Genomic DNA, 25,938 nt, shown 5'->3' with positions numbered 1-25,938 from the left:
GCAGCGGGAGCTCCCGGCACAGACGCACCCCGGGAGCCCGGCAGTCTGCACCCCAAGCGCAGCAGCCGCCCAGAACTATGAGCCGTGAGTTCGACCCTGAGGCCCCCAGGAACCCTCTTCGCCTCCTGGTGGAGCCTCCAGTGCCAGGCTCAGCCCTCACCTCTCGCTCTGCAGGCAGGAGTCGCTTGCACCGGTGTCCGCTGCTCCTGCTGCTGCTGCTGCTGCCGCCGCCGCCCCCGGTCCTGCCCGCGGAAGCCCGGACCCCAGCGCCTGGTAGGCGGCCCACTCCTCGCCCCCGGGGGCCCCCAGTCCTGCGCCCAGGCCTGGCCCCTCCTCCCCGGGGGCCGACCCAGCTTCCCCTTTCTGCCCAGTGGGCCTGGGATGGGGGAGGGAACTGACTCTGCTGGGGGGAGAAGGGCGCTCTGAAGACCCCCGCGGGCGAGGGGCCTTGGCTAGGGCCCCACAGGCTATTTTGGGGGGAGAGGGCAGACTGGGAGGCTGGGCCTTGGTGGAAGGGATAGCGCCTCTGCGGCCCTGCGCCTCCCGGCCCCCAGCTGTCCCAGGCGCCTTGCCCCCAACAACCCCTGCCTTGCCCCCAACAACCCCTGCCGTTTAAATCCTCAGCTGTGAGGTTCCCACTGGGCAGGTGATTTAGGCTCAGGGAGGTGCCGTAATTCTCTCTAGCTCACACAGCACATGGTGGGCCAAGCGTTTAAACTTGAAATTGCAATCTATCTTACTCTAGGCACTTTGCAAGGTCTTTCCACAGAGCCCCAACCCCACCCACCCCAGGCAAGCACCACCATTCCCCTCCAAGGACCCTGTTTCATCACGCAGAAGATGATGGGGAAAGTCAGATCCTGTAAAATTCCACCACTCCTGCTCCCCTGCCATGCATGTACCAGGTTCCGGGTGAAGGAATTCAACTCCACCCTCAGCCAGCCTCCCTCCCCGAGCTTATGGCTGGCGTGTGTGTGTGTGTGTGTGTGTGTGTGTGTGTGTGTGCGCGCGCACACGCATGCATGCACATGTGCAGGTGTGCAAGTCCTGGGCATACCTTCCTCCATCACCTCGCCATATGATCTCTGGGTCTCCACTTCCCCTCTGGGGGAAAATGTGGGCCAGAGAGGGCTGGTGGGAAGGTGGTTGCAGAGAGGGGTCTGAGTTTTCTGTTGTGATGCTGTAAGGACTTGGAGCTCAGTTGAGAGAAGAAAGATGTCTATGAGGACTGTCAATCAGCCCAGATTTCCCAGAGGAAAGGCTTTTGAGTAGGTGGCATTTGGGGAAGCCAGGTGGAGGGTGCTTCCAGAGTTTGGAGATAAGCAGAGGCCCAGTTCATGGGGAGAAGAGAAAGAAGACTCATGTGACCAGCACTTTACAGTTTACAAAGCCCAGCTACGGGCCTCTACTTCTCGGTGCTCACGGCAACCCTGCCAGGGAGATGTGTCAGACCCATTCTACAGAAGGGAGAGCTGAGGTCCAGAGGGGTCCATTTATCTGAGACCCAGCAGCAGAGCTGGGGCAGACCAGGCTGCATGAGTGACCGATTTGTCAGCCCCTGGATCAGCTCACCACTTCCTCTGAGGCTTCAAACCCCCCCCCCCCCCGCCCCCCCCGTGCTGAGGCTCCAATCCCCCAGGGCAAGAAGGGCCGGCCTGCCTGTCTACTGGTGTGTTCACTAATGCCCAGTGAGGCCTGGTCTGTGCTGTTTTGTTTTTGTCTTTTCTACTTATCTTTATATCACAAGTGTTTAAATGGAATTATTCTTTTCACTCCACAAACATTCCCAAGGACTTGCTTTAAGTTTTTGGCTGGAGCTGGAGGTGCAGAGCTGAGAGGGGCCCAGATCTCACAGGGAGTCAGAAATGCCCATAGACTGTCATCCAGAGGGGGTCCGGGGTCACGACTGCGGGACACACAGGGGTGTGTGAGGCTCCAGGCAGGGAGCAGTTTCCTCTCCAGGGTGAGGAACCCAGGGCAGCTTCCTGGAGGTGCTAATGTCTGACTTAGATCCCCACGGAGGTGGTGAGAGACGAGAAGGGCTCTGAGGCTTTACTATGAGACTCTGTAAGGTCTTTCTGATGGAAGTGATGGCAGAGCAGAAGCCTAAAGCTCTGCACCTTGGGAGGCAGATGGGAACCTAGGAGTGGGACTTGGATGTGGGTGAGGAGACAGGACTCCGGCCTGAGGGTGAGTGGGTGGGACAGGTAACTTGGGGCAGAACTGGAGGCCAGGAGGCTTTAAGGAGCATTGTTGCCAAGGTCAAGGAAGGAACAGCAAGGAACTGCATGCAGGGGCTGTACTCTACTTCAGATCTGTGAGGCAAGACGCCTGGGCATCTCCCCTGGGAAGCCAGAGCCTCTGGGTGCCCTTAGAGGTACAGCAAAGGCCGGCCCCCAGGAGATGAGGGCTGCAGACTCACCTAGGGGCAGGTGGCAGATGGCAGGGAGAATGTTGCTTTGATTTCTCGTGTAGGGGAGGAGATTGAGTCTGGCTTGGAGGGTAAGGCCATGCAAGCAGAGTCTTAATGCTCCAGTTCATCACCTCCAGCACCTGGACTTGGCCTAGTATTCTCTCCTTGGCAAGAGATACATGGCTCTGAGCTCTGTGCAAGAGGGTCCTGAGGCCAGTGAGCCCTGGCACATGGCAGGGGGGAACCCAGCCTGAGAAGAGCCCCCGCTGCTGCACACAGCTGGCTGCTTCCTATCTGCAGTACCAGCTGGGCCTTTGGTGGGGGGGGGGGGCTTCCTCTCCAGCAGACTCTCCCAGCAGCGGGGGCCCAGCTGATGGGGCCTTGTGTGCTGGTGCCTCAGCTCTGGCTGCTATCTCCACTGAGTGTAGGAACTGGGGCCCAGGTCTGGTTAGTCAGGGCCTCCCTCCCCCTGCCCCCCCCGCTCTTTGGCAGCCAAACCCCTAGAGCTTCTCTAAATATTATTCTTAGGAGATTTCAGCTCAGTCTCTGTAATGGTCCCTCTTGCTACCTGCAAGGTACCCTCTGCATCCCGGTGGACATAGTGTTCCCATACCCTGCCCGGAGCCCTGACTCCTGGGCTTGGGGACATTTCTTTGTCTGAATCCTCAGAAAGTCCTGGAGCTAGACAGTACTGGATAGTCTCATCTGTGGGAATATGTGTGGGATGAGTAGGCTGGTCAACCCCACCTCTGGGGTGGCTTAAAGATTCAGTGAGAGCAAGTTGCAAGGTTCTCAGCTGATGGGCTGGGGGATTCATAGTGATGCAAATAATGGAGATTTATGGGGATAGATGTGTTTGAACCAGAGTAGAGAAGAAGGGGAGGCAGAAAAGGAGGCATCTCAGAGCTCTTCTGCTCCATCCCCTTTCTGGGATACATAGGAATGAGGACTGGAGGGTGGAAGGGACGTGCCTGAAAATATACAACTGGTAAAAAACAGCCACTCTCTTGATACATTTTCCCCAACACCTACCAGGTACCTGGCCCTGTACTGGGAACTCAGTACATTTGGTGCCTATATCTCCCCACTTCTCTTTCTGGATTTTTTTTAAGATTTTATTTATTTATTCATGAGAGACATGGAGAAAGGCAGAGACACAGGCAGAGGGAGAAGCAGGCTCCCCGCAGGGAGCCCGATGCGGGACTCAATCCCAGGACCCCAGGATCACGCCCTGAGCCAAAGGCAGACGCTCAACCACTGAACCACCCAGCTGTCCCTTTCTGGATGGTTCATTATACAGGGTGTCCTCCACTGAACACAGAGCAGAACTGGCATGAAAGCATGCTGGATTTAAGTTAGACTGAAGGAAGGCCTTTCTTTGTGAGAAGTCCTAGAACTCTAATTGCGGCAGGGAATGGTGATCCCTCTGAGGTCATTCCCAGTTCGTGGATCAAAGTGACTGTCCCACCCCATCCGCTTCCTAGATCCAGGCCTGGGAACCTCCAGGGGAAAAAAGGGAGGAAAAGAGAAGAGAGTCCAAGTCTTGGCTCTGCCACTTCAAAGCTGTGGGGCTTGGGGCCAGGCTCCTGCTCCTGAGCCTCACATTCCTCATTTGTGCCACAGGGAGTCTTATCCACCGTCCTATGGAGTGCCAAGCAGATAAAAAAGAGTAGGAGGCACGCAAGGCTGTGGAGTGGTTGCTAGAGCCCCGGAATTCCTGGCAACTGTGACAGTCCAGTGTGCTCAGGCTCATCCCAGGGAAGAGGCACTTAGCTCCTCCCTGCCCACCCGGACACCCAGGGACCCCAGTGACAGCTGTTGTCCTCACTGGGGAGCTTTTCCTGCCCAGGGCAGCTAGTGTTTATGGAGACATCACAAAGCAGGAGGGAGGGAAGGTTGGACAGCTGGGCCGGGTGGGAGGAGCCTTCCCTGGGCACATCTCCTCTGCTGGCAGGAGAGGGATGTGGGCAGGGCCTGGGTCAGACCTCTGGGGCAGGCAGCGGGAAGGCTCCAGGCTGGCCCTCAGAGCTGGCTACCACGGATGAGGGATGCTTTTTGGCCAAGGGTCGCCAAAGAGGGTCGCCATTCTCTTGGCTTCATTTTATGAACTCTGCAAACATTTGTCAAGCTCTGGCCAGCACATCTGGATCCTGTGGGTGGCTGGATCCTCTCGGGTGGAGCTCGAGTGTGGGCGTGGCCAGCGTTAGAAAGGAGAAAGTGGGGGGGAAGCATGGCCCCTTCTATGGGGGGGCTCACAGTGGAGAGAAAGAAGCAGGCCAAGTGGGAACATGGAGCAGGGCGAAGGACTCTCAGGGGAGATTTCCTGGAAGATGCAAGAGGTGAGCTCCCTGGGAGGGTCAGGTGGCCCTGGAGGGCTTTGTTAGGGAAGAGCAGCCCTCTGGGCAAAGGAAGAAGAGCTTTCGGCTTTGGGGCCAAGGGATGGGGCTGCCACAGCTCCTGGAGTCCTTCTGAGAGCCCTGCTGCAATAAGGTTGGGGAAGATGAGCCCAGAGAAAGGCTGGGCTTTTAGCCTTGTGCCTGCTTGGTGGTAGGACTGACCCATCTGTGACAGAGGGCCTCGTGTGTCAGGCTTGGGAGCCACATGGCGGGGGCCTTCCGGGGCTCCTGGGCAGGTGAGGGGGGCAGGTGGACAGAGCGTCCTGAGCAGGAGGAATCAGTGAGGAGAGCCCTAAGCCAGCTATGGGTGATCATCCACTCACCCTCCTTGGCATTTCTGGGCCTGTGGCTTTGGGAGGGGAGGCTGAGTCCTGTCCGCTGGGTCTGCCTGTGTTGGCTTGATAAGGCCATTTTTGTCCATCCCTCTTCCGGTTGGCCCTACCCTGCTGCATCCCTACAGGGTTCCACAGAGACGCCATTGTGGGACTGTGGGAGTTGCCAGGGCTTAAGAAAAACTATTTGCATGATTCCTGCGATTCTCTTCTTGCTGGCACACCTGTGTGTGTGTGTGTGTGTGTGTGTGTGTGTGTGTGTTGGGGGGAGTGCTGCTGCTGGGGTGCTCCCCTGGGTGGGGGCCAGGAGGACTCTGCTCTCCAGCCCCCATGCTGCAAAGTGAAGAGGCTGAGAGTGAAGGGGTCAGTCCTCGCCTAGGGTCATGCCCTCTGATAACAACACCCTTCTACCAGCTGTTGCTACCCTCTTGGCTCCCATTAATCAGTGGTGCAAAGAATAGGAGTTCCAAGAACTGTCGGTTCTGAACTTAGATGAGGAAGTGTGTTTGCTCAATGGAGTCTGGTGTTTTTGATATGAGACCAGGGAAGCAGCCCTTGCCAAGATCCAGGAGACTTGGGTCTACAAGGAAAGCCCTGCTCTGTTCTATGTCCTTGACCAAGCCTCCCCCTCTCCCTGATCCTCGGTTTCCCTCACTGAGCTGTAATGAACACCAAATGAGCCCTGAGAAGTCTCTGACTCTGCTGTTGAAGAATCACTAAAGCAGTGCAGATCTGAGCAAAGGGGCTGTGGTCAGCAAGACCTGAATTAGACACAAGGAGGGACTTACTGGTGGGGATTTCACCAGGAGGCAGGAGGGCTGACACCAGAGCTCCATTCACCAACTCAGGAGATTTTTCCAACCCTACCTGTGCTGTTTCCTTGGTCCCTGACCTTCCTCAAGATCCTGGAGCCCAGAATCCACTCTGACATGGGCCACGGCTGGGACTTCTCTCAAACCCACACTTTGTCTACAGGGATCTGGGAAAATTCTTCCCTTGGGCTTGAGTGTTGAGTCTGGGGGTGGTGGGGTGGAAGTGAAAGGCAGTTTGTCTGGTATGACTTTCTGGGTGACCTGCGTGAGGTTCGCCTTATCTGGCCTCAGTTTCCCTATCTGTGAGTGGGCATTACGATTCTCGCTCTTACCCCACTTCTGCAGAAATAGAGAGAAGGTGGACACTCTCATCTTCCTAGTGTCCAGGTGCCTAGAGTTTAGGGGCTGGTTTTTTTGGGGGGGCTGGTTTGAGAGAAGCCCCCCTTCCTTATCCACAAACCCTGCCCTTGATGCTGGGCCCTGACCTGGCAGGAAGTGAACACTCTAGAAATCTCTGTGGCTGCAGTATCTTATCAGCTGTTTCCTAACCTTTGGTGTCACAGTTGGGGTCTGAACTCTTTCCCTACCCTACTCTGACAGCAGCAGGGAAGAGAGGGGACTTCCCCTGGGGGCACAGTGTGGACCGGGCTGGAGACCAGAGCAGGGCCTGAACAAGGCAGGGCCGGGGACTTCTGTACATGACTGGGACAACAGAGAGGACCCCTGAGGTGAACACTGAAGTCTAGAGAGGGCCCCTGAATGAGTTAGAACAGAGCTGTTCACAGAACTTGAGTCCATGCCCTAAATCTGGCCCTACACTTCCCTGTCAGGGCAGAATGGGGGTTGGGGGATCACTTTAGAGTGGTCTGTGATCTTTGCTTCTTCCCTGCAGTGAACCCATGTTGTTACTACCCATGTCAGCACCAAGGGATCTGTGTCCGCTTCGGCCTTGACCGCTACCAGTGTGACTGCACCCGCACGGGCTATTCTGGCCCCAACTGCACCATCCGTGAGCTGGGACTCCTGCCCCCACTCCTGTCCTGGCTCCCCTGACTCCCCTGGGCTAGTCCCGAGACCCACGGACATCCTGCCCTCACCCCTGGCCAAGGCTCTGTCTTCCTTCCTTGCCTGGCTTTGACCTCTGGCCCTCTCCTTGACCCTGCTGCGGCAGAGCTCACACCCTGGCCCCAGCCCCTGCCCTCACTCACATCTGCTTCTGGCTCTGTCATGTGTCATGTCTCCCAACTTTCCACCCTTACCCTGCCCTGTGTGTTCTACCTGGTTCCATCCTGGCCAAGTTTCCAGGTCCCATCTTCCACTCCGGATACTTCTGATCCCGACTGAGTGCCTCCTACTATCCCTGCAGCCGAGCTGTGGACCTGGCTCCGGAATTCACTGCGCCCCAGTCCCTCTTTCCTCCACTTCCTGCTGACGCATGGGCGCTGGTTTTGGGAATTCATCAATGCCACCTTCATCCGTGACATGCTCATGCGCCTGGTACTCACAGGTGAGTAGAGTGCGCCCCCCCCCCCCGCAATCTGGGGAGCAAGAAATCCTGCCAGCTCTTGGAATTCTTGACATCCGATAAGGACAGTGGGTGGGAGACTGTGATGCCAGATTCAACATGTCCAACCCAAGAGGAGGGAGGGAAGGGGGTGTAACAGGGGATGGGAAACCCATTGTCACCACTGTTTTCATCCTCTATAGCGCGTTCCAACCTTATCCCCAGTCCTCCCACCTACAACATAGCGCATGACTACATCAGCTGGGAGTCCTTCTCCAATGTGAGCTATTACACTCGTGTTCTGCCCTCTGTGCCCCAAGATTGCCCCACGCCCATGGGGACCAAAGGTAATGGAGATGGGGTTAGGGAGCTGGGCCTAGGGTTCACAGAGATGCCCTGTTCTCTTTGGGAAAAAGCAGGCGGAAGAGCAATTATTGACCCATTTCTGAGACGGGTGGACCAAGGCAAGATATATGACATATCCAGAACCACAGACAAGGACAGGGCTAGGGAATGAGGGCCTCTTGCTGAGGTCACCTAGAAAGTTAGGGCAGAGTCAGACTAGTGCTTCTGTATTTCCAGGGTGCCTCTTTACTTGAACCCTTGTCTCCTGAATTGGTAGGATCCTGCTGGAATGGGGGGGGGGACTTAAAAATTGAAATGTAGGAAGGAATAGTGTGCTATTTTTTGGTTGCTAACTCCATGTTTGGCTCTTCACTGGTGTAGTTTACTGTGCTTCATCAGTAAGAGTTCTTTCCTTTAGTTGCCTGAGACCCCACTTGGTCTCACTGGCAGGAGTCTTCTTCCTAAATCTTTCTTCCCACTCCCCCCTTGATTGCCCAAAAACCCAGGGCTTTACTCAGTTCAGAGCCATGAAGTCTGCTTCAAGTATAGAGGAAACAAGAGAAGCGTTGGTCCACCATTGACATCACTTCTGTTCCTGGCTGTTGAATGCCTGTCCTGTGCAGTCCCGTGGTTGTGAGTCTTTGCTGGTTCAGAATGTTGCATATATATTGATGTCCTTACTTGGGTCTCTAGGGCACTACTCTGATGGTTTGTACTCACATATTTAGCTACTATACCTAAAGCATGACTATCCTACCAGATAGCTGGATCTGGCAGTTTCTGGACTCTGCCAGCCTTTTGCAGGAACCAGTCCTTGCTCAGTGTCAGACGTCTGAGTCATGATTCCAGGTTATAGGGTGTTGACCACTCCCTCCAACTTCCCTTTTGGTGAGTTTCCTTTGGGGTGCTTGATCTTCTTGCCTGCTGGAGGAAACCAGTTGGCCATCTCAATCCAGAGAGGTTCTATTGATCTTGAACCTTCAACACTGGGACTCGTTTAAGGTATTATAAAAGGATGCCTTTACCAAAACACAAAAATTCCGTCATTCCTTTCTGTGTGGGCATTCGGTACTGACTTATCTGATACTGATGTAATTAAGAAGTCTCTCTCTCTCTCTCTCTTTTTTTTTTTTAAAGATTTTACTTATTTGAGAAAGACAGAATGAGTAGGTAGGGGGGTGTGGATAGGCAGAGGGAGAGGGAGAAGCAGACTTCCTGCTGAGCAGGAAGCCTGACATGGGGCTTAATCCCAGGACCCCAAGATCATTACCTGAGCTGAAGGCAAATGCCTAACCGACTGAGCCACGCAGGTGCCCCAAGGAAGGCCCTTAATACTTATTCTTATGATGACAGACACCTGCTTCAAGATGACCTGTTGTCTTTTCTCCAGACGGAAAGACTGGCGTCATTTAACATAGGTTGGCAAACTCCAGCCTACAGACCAAATCCAGTCTACTCCCTACTTTGTGAATAAAGTTTTTTTAGAACTTGGTCACATTCATTTGTTTAGGTATCATCTATGACCGTTTTCCCCTACAGCAAAGCAGAATAGATGGTGACAGAGCTCATATGTTGGCAAAGCCTAAAATATTGACTAGCTATCTTACAGAAAAAGTTTGAAGTTCACTGATCTTTGATTTATAAGATCCCATCACACCAGGGCTCAGTCATGTTTATATTATCTCATGAATGCCTCAAAATACTGCGTAAAATAGGTATCATTTGCCTTATTTTACAGATAAAAAAAATGAGGCTCAGAAAGATGTAGTGAATTCTCTATGTTTACACAGTCAGCAGGCAGCATCCCCAGTTGTAATTAACTAATTGCTTAATTATTAATTAATTTTTAAATATTTATTTATTTATTTATTTATTTATTTATTTATTTATGAGAAACAGAGAGGCAGAAGCAGGCTCCCAGTGGGGAGCCTGATGCAGGACTCACTCCCAGGCCCCTGGGATCATGACCTGAGCCAAAGGCAGATGCTCAACCACTGAGCCACCCAGGTACCCATGTCCCTAGTTTTAAACACAGACTACCTTGCTCCAGGGCCAGGAAGTCCAAGTTCTTTTTTTCTTTCTTCTTGTTTTATTTACTTTTCTTTCTTTTTCCATCTTGATTAACTTTTTCAAAGTTGCAAACACATCCAGAAGTTGAGAGGAAAACATGATAAACTGCTATGTATCCATCTCTCCATTTCAAAATGTACCCATAATTTGCCAATCTTATTTCATCTCTTATTTTTTATGAGTAATCTATAGCAAATTCTAAATATCATGCTATTTTTACCTATAAATATTTCTAGGGTCTTTTGGTAGAGAAAGTGCAAGGGCTATCCAGTAGGAGGGAGGCTGTTCTGGGCTTCCTCTGTGGACCAGTTTGGTCCAGAGAACCCAGAAGGTCCTGGGGCAGGGAGACTGAGGCAGAAGGCAGCTACTGCCCCTTCCCACCTCCCCAACCAGGGAAGAAGCAGTTGCCAGACGCCCAACTCCTGGGCCGTCGCTTCCTGCTCAGGAGGAAGTTCATACCTGACCCCCAAGGCACCAACCTCATGTTCGCCTTCTTTGCACAACACTTCACCCATCAGTTCTTCAAAACTTCTGGCAAGATGGGTCCTGGCTTCACCAAGGCCTTGGGCCATGGGGTGAGTACCTAGGAGGGGCCCAGGACTTCTCTGGACCCCAACTTAGCACGTGCAGGCCATCGCCGCCGAGGCAGCCCCTGGGGATCTGAGTGGACCCTCTTTCTCTCCTCAGGTAGATCTTGGCCACATTTATGGGGACAATCTGGACCGTCAGTATCAGCTGCGGCTCTTTAAGGATGGGAAACTCAAGTATCAGGTAGCACCGGGCTTACAGGTGGGGCAGTGGGGGAGGCCTCCTGTGGTCTTCCCTGGCAGAGGCTATAGTGACAGCCTAGGAGGGCCAGCTGCAGGAGCTGGAGGTGTGTGTGAATAAGAGAGACAATGAACCCGGGGAGAAGGTGCCAGGCCAGAGAAGCACACCGGGAGCAGACATGGCCTCTCATGTTCTCCTGGGAGGTAGACTTCAAGGCTTGATAGATGGACATTTCCAGTCTGCATATGTACACTGAATTTTTCCACCATATCATTTGGATACTATGATGTGCCTCATGTAGGTGACTGAGCATTGACCATGAAAGTTAATGGGTCCTGACCTTAAGGAACTCACAGCCTATCTAGGGCCACCCCCAAATGCTAGGATGCCTGTTCCACAAGGACTTTGTGCCTGCACAAGCACCGTCTACTAGAAATATGATGTGAGCCACATATGTCATTAAAATTTCTCTGGTGGCCACATTGAAAAAGGTAAAAATAAACAGGTGAAATTGATTTTATTTTTAAGATTTCATTTATTTATTCATGAGAGCCACAGAGAGAGGCAGAGACAGGCAGAGGGAGAAGCAGCCTCCTTTCAGGGAGCCCAATGTGGGACTTGATCCCAGGACCCCTGGATCATGCCCTAAGCCAAAGGCAGATGCTCAACCACGGAGCCCCTCAGGTGCCCCTGAAACTGATTTTAATAATGTATTTTATTTAACCCCATGGATAGCCAGCACAACATATTACCATTTCAACATGGAATCAATACAGAAATTATTTTTTTATTTTATAGATATTATATATTTTATTTGTATTATGTGTATGCATCCCATAGAATAATATACCACATGTATTTATATTTTCCCCATAATATATTTTTTAATAATAAATTTATTTTTTATTGGTGTTCAATTTGCCAACATACAGAATAACACCCAGTGCTCATCCCGTCAGGTGCCTCCCTCAGTGCCTGCCACCCAGTCATCCCCACCCCCTGCCCTCCTCCCCTTCCACCACCCCTAGTTCGTTTCCCAGAGTTAGGAGTCTCTCATGTTCTGTCTCCCTTTCAATACAGAAATTATTAAACAAATATCTCACATTCTTTTTTTTTCCTGCTAAATCTTCAAACTGATCTATATTTTATATTCACAGCACATTTTACTTTGGATACCAACTTTTCACTAGAGATCTCTGATCTGTATTTAGATTTCACAAAGTTACAGTTAGAAAGTAGATTTACATGCTCAAAGTTGTTCTGAGCATAAAGATGTTCCAATTGCTGACGTAGCCATTTTAAAATTTAAATCTACATGAAATAAAGTTACAGATTCAGTTCTTCATTCACACCAACCACATTTCTAGTGCTCAACAGCTACATGTGACTAGCTGCTCCCCTATTGGACTACACAAATCTAAACAAACCAAAATCTAGGCAAAAAATTCACTGCTGAATCTTTAAGGCTAAGAACAGAACTTGGCTTGTAGTAGGCCCTACTACAGGTCCGTGTATGTTATTGACTAAATGAAAAATCTGCCATAGAACCAGTTACACTTGTGATCGCCCACTAGGAAGGGGCCATGAGAGTGCTGGGGAGGTGTTAGGGTGGGGAAGGTTTCCCTACTAGGAAGATCAGATAAATCAAGAACTTCAGGGAGGATGAGGGGAGTTCAAGAGGCCAAGAGGGTGGAAATGGGCTTTCTGGGCTAACAGTACCTGGACTTGGACTTGGAGAGGATGGACAGCTTGTGCTACTCAGAGGGAGTGAGGGAAGGGGCATGCGGTTGGCTGGACACCTGAATGACTGCAGGTGAGGGGGGAGACACCTATGGGGCGTGTTTAGGATTTCCAATTTCTGCCAAGAGCAGAGAGAGAACGTGGGAGGGTTTGAAGCCAGGACATGATACTAAATTTGCGTTTTTTAAAGGATTACTCTGGCTGCGGTGCTGAGAATGGACTGTCTGGAGGCAAGGGTTGACATAGGGAGCCACTGACGAGAAGGGTCAGCGTGGAAGATGAGGGTGGGTTAGAAGTAGGGGGCGGCAGAGGGGATAGAGAGAAAAGGACCCATTCTAAGATTTAGGAACTAGAATCAGCTAGAATTAGCAGGCCTTGGTTAGGGAGGGTGGGCAGTTGCTCCGTGTGACATGGACAGCTGTAACTAGGGAATGTCAGCTGTGGCAAGTGCAGGCACCCATGCTGTCCCCGGGTTGCCAGGTGGTCCCATCCCACAGGTTCTGGATGGAGAGATGTACCCGCCATCTGTGGAGGAGGCGCCTGTGTTGATGCACTACCCACGGGGCATTCTACCCCAGAGTCAGATGGCCGTGGGCCAGGAGGTGTTTGGGCTGCTTCCTGGGCTCATGCTCTATGCCACACTCTGGCTGCGTGAGCACAATCGTGTGTGTGACCTGCTGAAGGCTGAGCACCCCACTTGGGGTGATGAGCAACTCTTCCAGACGGCCCGCCTCATCCTCATTGGTAAGGACTCCAGACCTGCCCTGTCATGTCCTCTGTCCTGAAAGGCAGGGGTTGGGGGGCTTGGGGAGAGAGAGTTGGGATGAGATGCTAGCTATAAGCCCTTGAGCAGGGCTCTTCTGCTCTGTGAGGCTCAGTTTCCAAATCTGGAATTTGGGGCTAATGATGATTGTAAGGATTTGTTGAGATGATGACAAGCACTTAGCACATAGTAGGCCTTCAGAAAATGGGTGGCTGTGATGGTTGATCATTAGCTGGGTGACCTGCAGCAGATTTGATTAGCCACCCCAATCTGTTTCCCTGTCTACTGCCCCAGAGGCACACAGTGACATCCCTAACATGTGCAGGTCAGACTCCAGCCTGACCAGCCTTCTGGAATACTCCTGTTTCTGCCCTGTGTGTATCTGCCTTCCTGGGGTTTGGTAGCTTCTGGGTGACTCAGGGACAGGATATTTTTGTGTCCCCTATGGGGGCGTGTCTGCAGCCTAAAATGTCAGATGGTTTCCTGCCTGGGAGCTTGGTCCCTGACACCCCTGTCCAGACTGTGTTCACTCTGAGTCACCAGGAATCCCTTTCCCCTGCCTCTGGGCATCACTGGGCATGGCTGGTCCCAATTATATCGCCTGATTCACTAAAGCCTGGAAGAGCCAGGCATCAGGGACAGGAATAGCCTAGAGAAGGAGAAGGAGCTGGTTCTTAATTCCCAGCATTTTGGAGACTTTGATCAGAGAGGGCAAGTCTATAGCTGGAGGCTGCTCAGAGTATTGACTGCTATTCGAAACTATGAACAAAGGTGATGAAGCTGTATATCCAGTGCTTTGGTTCATCCTCCCCAACAACCTTCATCCCAAGGGAGCTCCTTCCTGAGTGGAGCAGGAGGGTTCCCCACATGCCTACACCTAGCACTCTTTCCCACTTGCATGTGATCATTCTCCCAATTATGTGGGGCCCTGGGCCAGGTAGATGCTGTCTATTATTCCCAACGGCCCTATCCATAGCATCACCCCGCACATTTTACAGAGCAGGAAGGTGAGGTTTACCTTCACAGCCCAAGCTCAGGTTGGCTAGAAATGGTTACGCCAGGTTCTAGATGCTGCTGATGGCCAGTTTCATGGCTCCAAATCAATTTGCTAGAAGCCAGTTTGTCTCCTGACTAATCAGCCAAAAGCATCCATTTCTTTTCCGATCTAAATGACTAGTTTTCACTCTGTTACGGAATGTTTAATTTGTTTCTTTCCTGGCTCTTTACTCTATAGCAGGTTACTGAGAGGGCCGAGGAAAAGCCATTTATGAGAATTCTGATATATAAGAACATATGAGAAATATAAATGGGACTAGATGCATCTTCTATCCTCAGCCTCCCTGTTTTGCTGCGGTGGCAGCTGAGAGGTCTCTCTGAAGCCCCCTGTCAGCCCTGGAGGGTGTCTGCAGGCTGGAAGCCCTCATGAAGCTCATCTCCACTTTCCCATTGTTGCGACCGCTCTCACCTCTTTTCATGGGCCATGGGAGGGTGGTCACCCCTAGCCACAGAACCAACTGTTGGGCACTTCTTCTCCATGTCCCGCTTAGTGGAGCCGACAACCTCCCTTTGGAATGTGGTAGTAGCTGAGGGCTCTTGTCTTGGGACACGGGTCCAACCTGAGACGGAAAGCTTTGTTTTCACACCCCCATTTAAAAAAAGACAAAGTGAAAGTGGCCTCCCGGAATTCAACAATAATCACACTAAGGAAGTGAAGAGCAAGCAAGCACCTTTCACAAACTGGCCTGCCTCCCGAGCCGAGCCCGGTGGCTGAGTCTCGGTGCTTCCTTGACCCTTGTCCCCATCCTCTGTCCCAGGGGAGACCATCAAGATTGTGATTGAAGAGTATGTGCAGCAGTTGAGTGGCTACTTCTTGCAGCTGAAGTTCGACCCGGAGCTGCTGTTTAGCGCCCAGTTCCAGTACCGCAACCGCATCGCCATGGAGTTCAACCAGCTGTACCACTGGCACCCGCTCATGCCAGACTCCTTCTGGGTGGGTTCCCAGGAGTACAGCTATGAGCAGTTCCTGTTCAACACCTCCATGCTGATGCACTACGGGATCGAGGCCCTGGTGGATGCCTTCTCTCGCCAGAGCGCTGGCCGGGTATGCCTCCACAGAGAGAAGAGGGAGAGGGCAGGGCGTTCTGGGATGCATCCGACCCAGACCCAAACCCCAGTGTTCTCTTCTGTTCCATGGGGCAAGGTCACTCCCACATTCCCTCATCCATTCCTTTATTCTTCCTCTTGTTCTTTTGTTCATTCAGCAATACCAGGTGCTGGGGGTAGAGTGGCAAGTAAGATCAACATAGTTCTTGGGTCCTTGTCCCCTTGGCTCTGACACCCTAGCGAGAAATGATACTCCTATAGCAGCTAACATCATATGAGCATGTACTTTGTGTAAAACATTGTGTCAGGTGCTTTCTTTTTCTGATGTTATTAGAATTATAAAAGCAGGGCAGCCCCCGTGGCACAGCGGTTTAGCGCCGCCTGCAGCCTGAGGTGTGATCCTGGAGACCCAGGATCGAGTCCCACATCGGGCTCCCTGCATGGAGCCTGCTTCTCCCTCTGCCTGTGTCTCTGCCTCTCTCTCTCTCTCTCTCTCTCTCTCTCTCTCTGAATAAATAAATAAAATCTTTATAAAAAAAGAATTATAAAACCATGTTAAGAACCACAATATGAAGAGCCTATGATGCTCTGGGAACTTGGAGAGGGCTTGTGACCCAGAGTTGAGAGCTGTAAGATAAGGAGATGATGTCTGAACAGAGATCTAAAGGATGAAGAGAGCTCTCTCAGGGAAAGAAGTAGTATTGATGGCAGGGGATGACCGTACTCCATGTGGAGGGGACAGCATGGCAAGGGCCTGGACATCAGAGGGCATGGTGATTTGAGGACCACGAGGACATTCAGGATATGGTAATGTATGTGAAAGTGTCTTTACATAGTAGGGCTTTATGAAATTACAGGCCTCTGTTTTGGGCTGAATTGTCCCCATCCCCCACTCATATGTTAAGGTCCTAACAACCAGTGTCTCAACTGTGACTATATTTGGAGACGGGGCCTTAACAGAGGTCACTAAGTTTAAATGAGGCCAAAGAGTGAGTCCCACTGTGACTGGTGTCCTTACAAGAAGAGGAGGTTAGGATACAGACATGCAGAGTGGGAAGACTTAGGGAGAAGAGGGCCATCTGTGAGCTAAGGACAGAGATCTCAGAATGAAACTCACCTTGCTGACACTCTAATCTTCAACTTCTGGCCTCCAGACTGTAATGAAATTTCTGTTGTTTAAGGCACCTGTGCTGTGATACTTTGTTATGGCCACCCTAGCAAACTAATACAGCCCTTTCCCTGGAATTTCTAACTAGCTCCCTCCTAAATATCCCCTCCCCCATGCTTGGAAACTCCTATCTCCTCTGTCTCGGCTCCCTTTACCCCTGTTTCTCTCTGATCCTTGTCCCCAAGCCTTATCATGACATTGTGGCACCATGTGGATTTAGGTTTACCACTGGTAATTTGACTGGAATTAGTGTGCACTGCCACCAATGGGCAGCTGCTTGTTGGTTTATGGCCTCTGTTCTCTGTGGGGACACAGACATGAACAGAGACAGTAGCTTTAGCTTTGTGTTGGGCTGTATGGATTGCAAAGCATTTTCAAGGAACAGCCATGATACTGTATGAAAAGCCCTGGCGTTGTACTTGGTCCAAGGCAGAAGGGCGACAGAAGTGTGTTGGCTCTTGGGATGCTCAAGAAAGCATGAGAAGCGATAAAACAGGGCTTTCTCTGATCATTGCTACACATAGCTGCCATCTTGGGGGTTACCATGGGACCAACACTATGATAACTGCTTTGCATACTTTATCTTGCTTGTTTACCGCAACCAGATCAGGTGGGTGCTCTTACCTTCCCCATTTTTGCATATGATGAAACTGAAACAAGTAATTTGCCCAAGGTCCCTGCCTTAGTTTCCCAGGGCTGCCATAACAAAGGACTACAAACTGAGTTTATTTTATTATTTCATATTCCTGGAGGGTAGAAGGTATAAGCAGGGCTGTGCTCTCTCTGAAGTCTCCCGCGGAGAATGTGTTCCATGCCATTGTCTTCGCTTCTGCTGGCTACTGGCAATCCTCTTAGACACATCACTCCAACATGGAGTCTCCCTGAGTCTCTGTTTTCTCTATCAGGATACCAGTCATTATTGGATCAGGATCCCCATAATGGACTATGACCTCATCTTTGCTTGATGACATCTATTTCCAAATAAGGTCACATTCACACGTGCTAGGGGTTAAGACTTCAACATATCTCTTTGGGGGACACAGATCAACCCACAAGGGTCCCACAGCTTGTAAATGGCAGAGATGAGATAGGCACTGGCCTCTGCTAGCCTTGATCCAAGGTGAATGATTTCATCCTACCATGGTTTTCCTCTTTCCTACCCCATTATATTTGTTTTATCTAAACAAAACTCTTTCTTAAGCATTGACATTGTCAATACATCCCAAGCAATGAGATGAAAGAAAATTGAGTTTTCTTTAGACTAATACTCCTTAACTGTTATGAATCAGAATTTTTCTCTGCGGACTTTTGATCTTACCAGGTTCCCTGAACTTTGAACTCTATTTTATCTCCCTTCACAGGATATCACACCACCCCTTGGTCTTGGAGTTAAACTCCAAGTTTAGTTAAGCTAACATTGTGTATACACTATGGTTTTCATGGCAAAATTTTAGCTCCCTCCCTGCTAGCTTATGACCACTACCCCCCAGGACACTTGGCAGAAGGAGAAACAACACATAGTCACCTGTGTTCCCGTGGGTGGCTTTAACTGCTGTGAATGATACTCTGTGTTCCTACCATCTGGCTCTGAGTTTATCTTTCCTAGTGGTGGTTGGTTAATAGTGGTTCACTTTTTTAACAGGGAATGAAAACCAGTTGAAAAACACTCCTTAGTAAGACCCCCATCTGTATTCATTGATAATAATGGATTTGAAGAATGCCATAAAGTTTCAGCCCCCCAGACTAATATCCGTCCATCCATTTGTTCCTCATTTGCTGTCTCAGAAACCCCTCTGCCTCTCTACATTTCATTCCCAGAGCCAGAATGCCCTTCCCCTCTGTTTGAGCTGGTGCCATGCTGGCCCCTCTTTTATGGAATCCTAGTTAATGAACCTAATAGTTGTAGAACCTCCTGTAACTGGAAGTTGGGATTCTCACCTAAATGCAATGGAGATGTCCTCCTGGCCCACTGCCACTTAAATGATGAGGAAGCTAAGACTCAGGGGTGTCCCTGAGAAAGCATGACAGCAGCAGACCCCAGGCCAGGTCCCTAGCATGGTGGCTGCTGAGTCCAGCCGTGCTCTGTCTGTGCTTGGGAAGAGCTCCTGACCTGAAGTTCTCCGGGACAGTGTGGCCTGGCTTTCAGACTGCAGTTATGTTTATGTCTTGGCAGATTGGTGGGGGTAGAAACATAGACCACCATGTCCTGCATGTGGCTGTGGAAACCATCAAGGAATCCCGTGAGTTGCGGCTGCAGCCCTTCAATGAGTACCGCAAGAGGTTTGGCATGAGGCCCTACACGTCCTTCCAGGAACTCACAGGTGAACAGCTGTTTCCTGAACATAGGGCCTGCCTTTGAGGGACTCTCAGTAGAGTGAGGGGGACATTGTGGAAAGAGTGGGGTTATTATCACCCCCCCAGTGCTATGACTGTGGGGATCATGAGAGGTGTGAGCACCGTGTTGGGAAGGGGGATGGGGATGATGGGAGCAAATGACCCTACTTGGGGGAAGAAAGTGGCTTCTCAGCTGGGTTTGAAGGAGATAAATAGGGATTTTTCTGGATGGAGAATAGGGGGAAAGGTATTCTATGTGGAAGAACAGAAAGTACAAAGGTGCAGAGGTCATAAAGAATGAGCCTGTTAGGGAGAACAGCAGTGGGAGCAAGTTGCTTATGTGTGGGGAGGGTGGGAGTTAGCGATGGCAGATTGGAGCCAAATTTGGATTCTGTGTGAAAGGATTTGGGTTTTACTTTACCTAGTGGTTCCTAAATACCCACTTATGGACCAGCTGCTTAAGAATTGCCTAGAAAATGGTTTAAAAATACCAAATCCCATATCTCTCTCCCCGAGATTCTGATTCAGTAGGCATGCATGGTGTCCAATAATCTGTGTGTGTGTACAATATATATACTTTCTTCTTCTTCTTTTTTTAAGATTTTATTTATTTATTCATGAGAGACAGAGAGGGAAGAGAGAGAGAGAGAGAGAGAGAGAGAGAGAGAGAGAGAGAGAGGCAGACATAGGCAGAGGGAGAAGCAGGCTCCATGCAGGGAGCCTGACATGGAACTCAATCCCGGGTCTCCAGGGTCAGGCCCTGGGCTGAAGGCGGTGCTAAACCACTGAACCACCAGGACTGCCCCTTTCTTCTTCTTCTTTCTTCTTTCTCCTTCTTCTTCTTCTTCTTCTTCTTTCTTCTTCTTCTTCTTTCTTCTTCTTTCTTATTTCTTCTTCTTCTTCAGAAAGAGTCTAGTCATTGGGCAGCCAAGAGTTTGGGAACTCTTGTCACAAACAGTGGGAGGATTTGACCAGGGTGTGATATGACCCATGACTGTGTACTACTGCTTTCTAGAGGGTGGGTTTGAGGAAATAGATAGAGATGCTCTATGTATGTCCCCTTTAGTCACTGTCTGTGAACATGTGGGCCTCACATTGTGAGGAGAGAGTTCCCCATAATTCTGTTACTCTTTAATCTCCCATGACAGTCCAGAGAGGGAAAATAGCACTGTAAATAAATCTCTGTGTGAGGTTGGACAAGTTACATTACATCTCTGAGCTCCAGTAGCATAAAGGGACTTGAACCAGATGGAAAGTGTCTCCCTCAGGCAGTTAGGGCACCAAGAAGATAGATGAGTTGCTGAAGGTCACATGCTATCTGGTGGCCAATCTAGGCTCTTGACTCCTTCTACAGCAGCAAATTTCTCCTCTAGATGCAGCCCTGGAAGAAGGGTCAGTGAGCCAGGCCAGATGTTAGGGCATGTGCTCAGCTGTTCAGTTGCTCTTCTGAAGTTCCGTATTCTCCCTCAGAAAAAGGTGGGCCTAGAAGTTTCCCTCCTCACATTAACCTTAGTGGTACCACATCTCTGACTCTAGCTTCCCCTCCTTTCAGGGGAGAAGGAGATGGCAGCCGAGTTGGAGGAGCTGTATGGAGACATTGATGCCTTGGAATTCTACCCGGGGCTGCTTCTGGAGAAGTGCCATCCAAACTCCATCTTTGGAGAGAGTATGATAGAAATTGGGGCTCCCTTCTCCCTTAAGGGCCTCCTAGGGAATCCCATCTGTTCTCCAGAGTACTGGAAGCCGAGCACATTCGGTGGTGAGATGGGCTTCAATATGGTCAAGACAGCCACACTGAAGAAGCTGGTCTGCCTTAACACCAAGACTTGTCCCTATGTTTCCTTCCGTGTGCCTGACCCCCACCAGGATGGCGGGCCTGGTGTGGAGCGGCCGTCCACAGAGCTCTGAGTGGGCAGAGCAGCAGCATTCTGGAGGGTGGACTTGTCATCCCAGAATGCTGAGGCTGGGGTTAATAATCCCAAATGTTGGGTCTTTGGTTTGCCTCAAGAATATCAAGGTCAACATTTAGAACTTTGTGTCTCTCACCCATTATCTGGAATATCATGGTCTTGTTTGTTATTCTAGAATGCTGAATTCCTGGTTGACCATCTAGAATGGATGGAGTGATGCTTCTTTGGCAAGCCAGAACACTGGTTCCTGGCCGACAACCTAGAATGTCAGACTTCTGGTTGACTTAGGACGTAGGCATTCTCTAATGTGAAGCTCCTGGCAGAATCATCTAGAAAGATAGGGGATTCTTATTTTGCATTCTAGAATTCTGGGCAGCCCTCCAGCATGTTGATTTTTTTTCACTGGCAGTTCAGAATGTTGTGCTCTTGATTGCTGATCCAAAATAGTGGCTGGTATGCCAGATCAGTCTTGCTCTGAATGCCTAGAATGGTAATTTGATTCATTTTCCTGTTCAGTGAGATACCCACAAAGCAGGAGAATCTACAGTCTAACCAGAGTGCATTGCCTGCCTCTGTGCCTGCCCCGAGGACTTAGGGGGCAGAGTGTTCTTCCTGGGACGCTGACTCAGACCCTGGTCCAAGGAGATAGAACAGGTGGGCTTTTTCCAGGTCATTGGTTGGAGGCCACCAGAGCTCTGTTGCCATCTTTGTCTTGACTCATGACAGCTGTTTCTCATGAAACTAATAAAATTCTTTTTCCAAAATGCCTATTATGTATTACTTTTCATCCCATTCCCAGATGCAGAAGCGACACTGGAGTGGTCTTTCTCCAAGCTGCCAGCTCAATGTGCTAGAGGTTGTAGCATGATACCTTCCACTGACTCTAGAGGCTGTCATGACCTAACTTTTCCACCACTGATGCTCCATTTCCCCGCTGTGGGTCAGGCATTGCCCTTCCACGGGCTGCTCTCCTAAAAAGATACAAGCCCCAGGAGGCAGAGCGTTCGGTTTCCACTGTCTGGTTAAAATGATTCCCTCAACAAAACAAAACAAAATAAAACAAAAAACAAAACAAAAAAACTATTCCCTCCCTTACAAAGCATACAAGGGCAGAGAGGAAGGGTATCTGGGAAGGAGGGCACTTACTGTGTGCCAATTTTCCACATTTAATTCTCATTTATTCTAACCCAAGAGCGTGAAGTATGTGGTATAATCCTCATTTCAAAAACAAGAAAACTGAGACTCAGGATGGCTCAGTGACATGCCCCACAGGTGCCAGGGACAGGCCAGGACCTGGATCTGGCTGAATCTGGAGCTGTGCTCTCTCTCTGATTCCTGATTTGACCCAGTTCCAGGCCTGATCTTGCCTCTCTGACTCAGGATCAGGGGCAGAAGATGGGGTGTAGCTATTGCATGCTATCCTTTAAGTCACAAATATCTATTTTGCTAAGTGCTTTCTACACAGTAGCCACTGTTATAGGCTTGGGGCTGTGGCAGTGAGTGATCAGGACAGACAAGGCTTTTGTCTGTGTGGAGCTTACATTCCAGTGGGGGTGGAGGAGATGAGAAACAAGAAAATAATGAAATAAAGACAAAGGCAGCGTGAGCATGCCTTTCTTTCTAATCCATACTCCTCTGCCCTCCCCTGCTTGGCTCCTGAGACCCTTTGCCAGCCACATAAACCACCCCCCTAGCCCCTGTCCCCCTGCCCATGTAGCCAGGCAGGGGAGGACAGGTCAGAGGGGAAAGGTAAGAGATTGGGAAAGTTCCCTCATGCTCCCAGTTGGGGCTTATATTTTCTCAGTAAGAATAATGGCCCAGAAACAATGAGAGAAGATGGGGTCCAAGCTGAGGGTCCCCAGGGCTAGGCTTCCTGTCTTACAGTCCAGAAAGATCCTTGTTTCTTCTTAGTTGGCTGGGGACTGCTTACACCATGCCTTCCTGGCCCTGTTGAATGCAGATAATGTAATTCTTCTCAGCTTCCCCTGTTGCTCTGGTGATCACGGATCCTTTGGCTGCTGAGAGTGGGCATGGAATGGCTGTTTTGTCCTTGCTTACTTGGTATCTATTTTTCCCTCTTTGCTAATACCCCAACTTTACCAGAGGTTCCTCCCCCATCTCATTAATTCCACTGCTGGTGGTTCCACCAGGGGCCCTATTATGGCCAAGGGGTGAGTCTGTGAACCAATCCTGGCCAGTCAGACACCCTCTCCTTATAAATTGGCCACTGAGTGGAGTTGCATGGAGATTTGAAATGTCCAACGGCTTCATCCCCAAAGCTGGGGTCTGAAAAGATTGTCCCTGAGTCCCTGCTTCCAAGGTCACTAGGGAAGCCTGGGTTCCTGTCCTTCTTAAGACCTTAGCTCTTCCTTCCATCCTGGGGGCTGCTCCATGAATTCCTCTTTCACATAAGTTGGTCAGAGTTGGTGTCTATTGTGTGCAGCCAAACCTTAATGGCTGTTGGCTTGAGATGACAGAAGCACTGAGTTGGCCTGAAAGGATTTTTAATCAAGGGAGACACAGTTAGACTAGTGTTTTGTATTTGTTTTTAAAGATTTTATTTATTCTTGACAGAGAGAGAAAGAGGCAGAGACATGGGCAGAGGGAGAAGCAGGCTCCATGCAGAGAGCCTGATGTGGGACTCGATCCCAGGACCACGGGATCAGACCCAGGCCCGAAGGCAGATGCTCAAGCGCTGAGCCACCCAGGTGCCCCAGTTAGGCTAGTGTTTAAGAAAGAATATCGTGGGGCTGGGTGGACAACAGAGCAGAGCAGGAAGGGCCAAAGGTTGGCAGAATGGTGAAGAGGCTGTGGCTGTAGTCCAGCTGAGAGGCCACAGCAGTTGGAGGCAGGTAGAGGGCTGTGGGGGATGGGAGGATGGGATGGATTCCAAGGATAGTTTTCTCTTGAATGCAGGTGCCTAGCTTAGGTGGATTTTCTGTATGGACAGCTATATGTGAAATTTTTGCACATAGAAACTTATGTTGAATGTACCAAGAAATCTTCTTCAGAGTGAAAGCTCTGAATGCTCATAAAATGAATGCTCATTCCTGGAATCTTGATCTGGCTGGTATAATGGTTAATTTTATGTGTCACCTTGGCTGGGCTACAGCACACAGTAATTTAATCAGATGGTAATCTAGGTATGGCTGTGAATGTATTTTGCAGATGTGGTTAACATCTATAATCTGTTGACCTTAAGCAAAGATTACCCTGATAACATGGCTGGGCCTCATCTAATTAGTCAAAAGGCTTTCAGAGTAAAAACTGAGATTCTCCAAGAGAAGAGGAGATGGGGTGTAGCTATTGCATGCTATCCTTTCTGCCTCAAGACTATGCATCAGCTCCTGCTTGAGTTTCCAGCCTACCATATGGATTTCAGACTTGTCAACTCTGATGAAGTGTAAGCCAATTCCTAAAAACAAAGCCACCTATCTATCTGTCATCTATCTATCTACTATTATCTATCACCTTCTATTGGTTCTGTTTTTCTAGAGAACACTGACTGACGTAGTGGGTGACACTCAGGGCTCTGAGTGCCAACAACAGAACTCCCTCCAGCCCGTTTAAATTGGAAGGAATTTTTTATGGGACACTGCACAGCTCATGGAGCCATTGGCAGGACCAGGAAATAGGCTTGAGGCTTTGTGCCCAACAACAGCAGCAGCCACTGGACACAGGCATCTCAGATGGCCCCTCTGCTGCTAAAACCCCACTCTTGCTGCCCCTGAGACTTGGCAGCATCGACAGCCACCCCTGCCAGAAAGCAGATTCATTCTACATGGTGCCTACCTCCCTGATTTTCCCTACTTAGAATTAAAGTAGCTTTTATTTCATGTCTGATTAGGGGAGCCTAGCCCCCATGCCTGCACTCTAGCTCCAAGAGAAGAGAGGCAAGTGAGTTTTCTGGCTTGTACTCTGGGGAAGAAGGACGCATAATGTGGGAAGCTCATACATAGGAAGGATGTTCAAAGGGGCTGAGGAACATAGAAGGTCTAATTCAGTGGATCTGAGTATTCTTGGGTCTGTTTGCCTCTGTGAGTCCTAGCCTCAGAACACAGCAGAGAGCATTACCATGGCACCACTATTGGTCAGGCAGCAGCTTAATGTAATTGCAAGCAAAGAATATAAGCAGTGAAATTTCAGAAGTACAGAACAGTAGAGGAACAAAGACTGTAGAATACACATAGTCCACTTTTTCTAATAACTTTTGAGTAAAAAGTGTCAAAAATGTCAGACATGCGGTTGTAACCGGCTTTCCTGCTTAATCATGCGTTTCCTATACAAATGGACCCTAAACCAAAATAACTCTGTGAATGACAATAAAGAATATTAAAATTTCAATAACTCTTTTATAGAGCACTCTTCAGGGAACTACAATAAAACACTTTCCTCATGATCTCGATTTTAGTTGTTATATGTGTTTCATTCATTTAAAGTTGGTTTCCTCCCAGGCTGGGTCCAAAAAAAATTTTTTTCCCCCCTTAATCTTTGTACTTTTGGTCAAAAGACTTTTGAACCACTGGCACAACTTTAGGCTTGATAGTTTGGGTTTTAGGGCAGTGTGGCAGTATATTTTTGTGGACTTGTGCGGTGGGTTTTCCCTGGCTACCCACCCCCACCTCTACCTTGGAGTATAACATGCATACAACAAAGTGCCACAATCTTAAGTGCATACCTCAATGAGTTTTTACATGAACTCAAGCTACCACCCAAAACTCAAGATACAGAACTTTTCCAGCACTATAGGCTCTTTTGCGGCCTTTCCTAGTCAAAAACCTACAAAATGTTACCACTAGTCTGACTTCCCTCCATTGGTTAGTTTCAGGTTATAAATTTAATTTGAATAGAGTCATACAAAAATAACAGTATATATTTGTGTGTGTGTGTGTGTGTGTATGTGGCTTCTTTTGCTCAGTGTGTCTGTTGACATCCACGTTGCTGTGTCTATAAGCAGTTTGATTTTTTAAAAATTGCTTCTAAGAGATGTACACTACAAAGGATTTATCTAGTCTACTGTCAGTGGACACTGGGGTTATTTGCATTTTTTTGACTTACGAATAAAGCTGCCTCAGTGGCAGATTTTAACTCATAACAGAGTCTATTTAAAACATCATCTTTTATTACATTTATTATGGGAAATGTTTCCTGTTCTCTATTCAAAATCACCTGCTGTGTCTTCTGCTTTACAGCTTGATGGAAAGAAAATAGATTCACAAGTGGGATAGGCACCATTAGAGAAGAGGAAAAGAAATATATATTAATTAAAAGGCTGCTCTG

At 49.6% G+C, this 25,938-nt stretch overlaps 1 protein-coding gene across 2 annotated transcripts; it reads left to right on the top strand.

Moving 5' to 3' along the window:
- Window positions 1–21,671, top strand: PTGS1 (prostaglandin-endoperoxide synthase 1). Of its 2 annotated transcripts, XM_055331757.1 has the most exons (11): window positions 1–84; window positions 175–273; window positions 6,846–6,962; window positions 7,320–7,460; window positions 7,661–7,804; window positions 10,266–10,447; window positions 10,560–10,643; window positions 12,878–13,124; window positions 14,958–15,244; window positions 18,588–18,735; window positions 20,301–21,449. In XM_055331757.1, exons 1-11 carry the CDS (start codon window positions 78–80, stop codon window positions 20,654–20,656), a joined length of 1,812 nt encoding a protein of 603 aa, XP_055187732.1. In that variant the 5' UTR covers window positions 1–77; the 3' UTR covers window positions 20,657–21,449. The 2 variants fall into 2 exon arrangements, with proteins under 2 accessions (XP_055187732.1, XP_055187742.1); XM_055331767.1 differs by having other exon boundaries at window positions 3–273; window positions 20,301–21,671.
- Window positions 21,672–25,938: the final 4,267 nt, after the last annotated feature.

The sequence above is a fragment of the Nyctereutes procyonoides genome, unplaced genomic scaffold (assembly GCF_905146905.1).
Source record: "Nyctereutes procyonoides isolate TBG_1078 unplaced genomic scaffold, NYPRO_anot_genome, whole genome shotgun sequence".
NCBI lineage: Eukaryota > Metazoa > Chordata > Mammalia > Carnivora > Canidae > Nyctereutes > Nyctereutes procyonoides.
This window is presented reverse-complemented; position numbering and strand designations above follow the sequence as displayed.

Coding starts and splice junctions, on each gene's coding strand:
- PTGS1 (XM_055331767.1), top strand. CDS start 78: ATGAGCCGTGAGTTCGACCCTGAGGCCCCCAGGAACCCTCTTCGCCTC. Junction 6,963..7,319: donor TGGCCCCAACTGCACCATCC/GTGAGCTGGGAC, acceptor CTATCCCTGCAG/CCGAGCTGTGGACCTGGCTC. Junction 10,448..10,559: donor CCAAGGCCTTGGGCCATGGG/GTGAGTACCTAG, acceptor TTCTCTCCTCAG/GTAGATCTTGGCCACATTTA.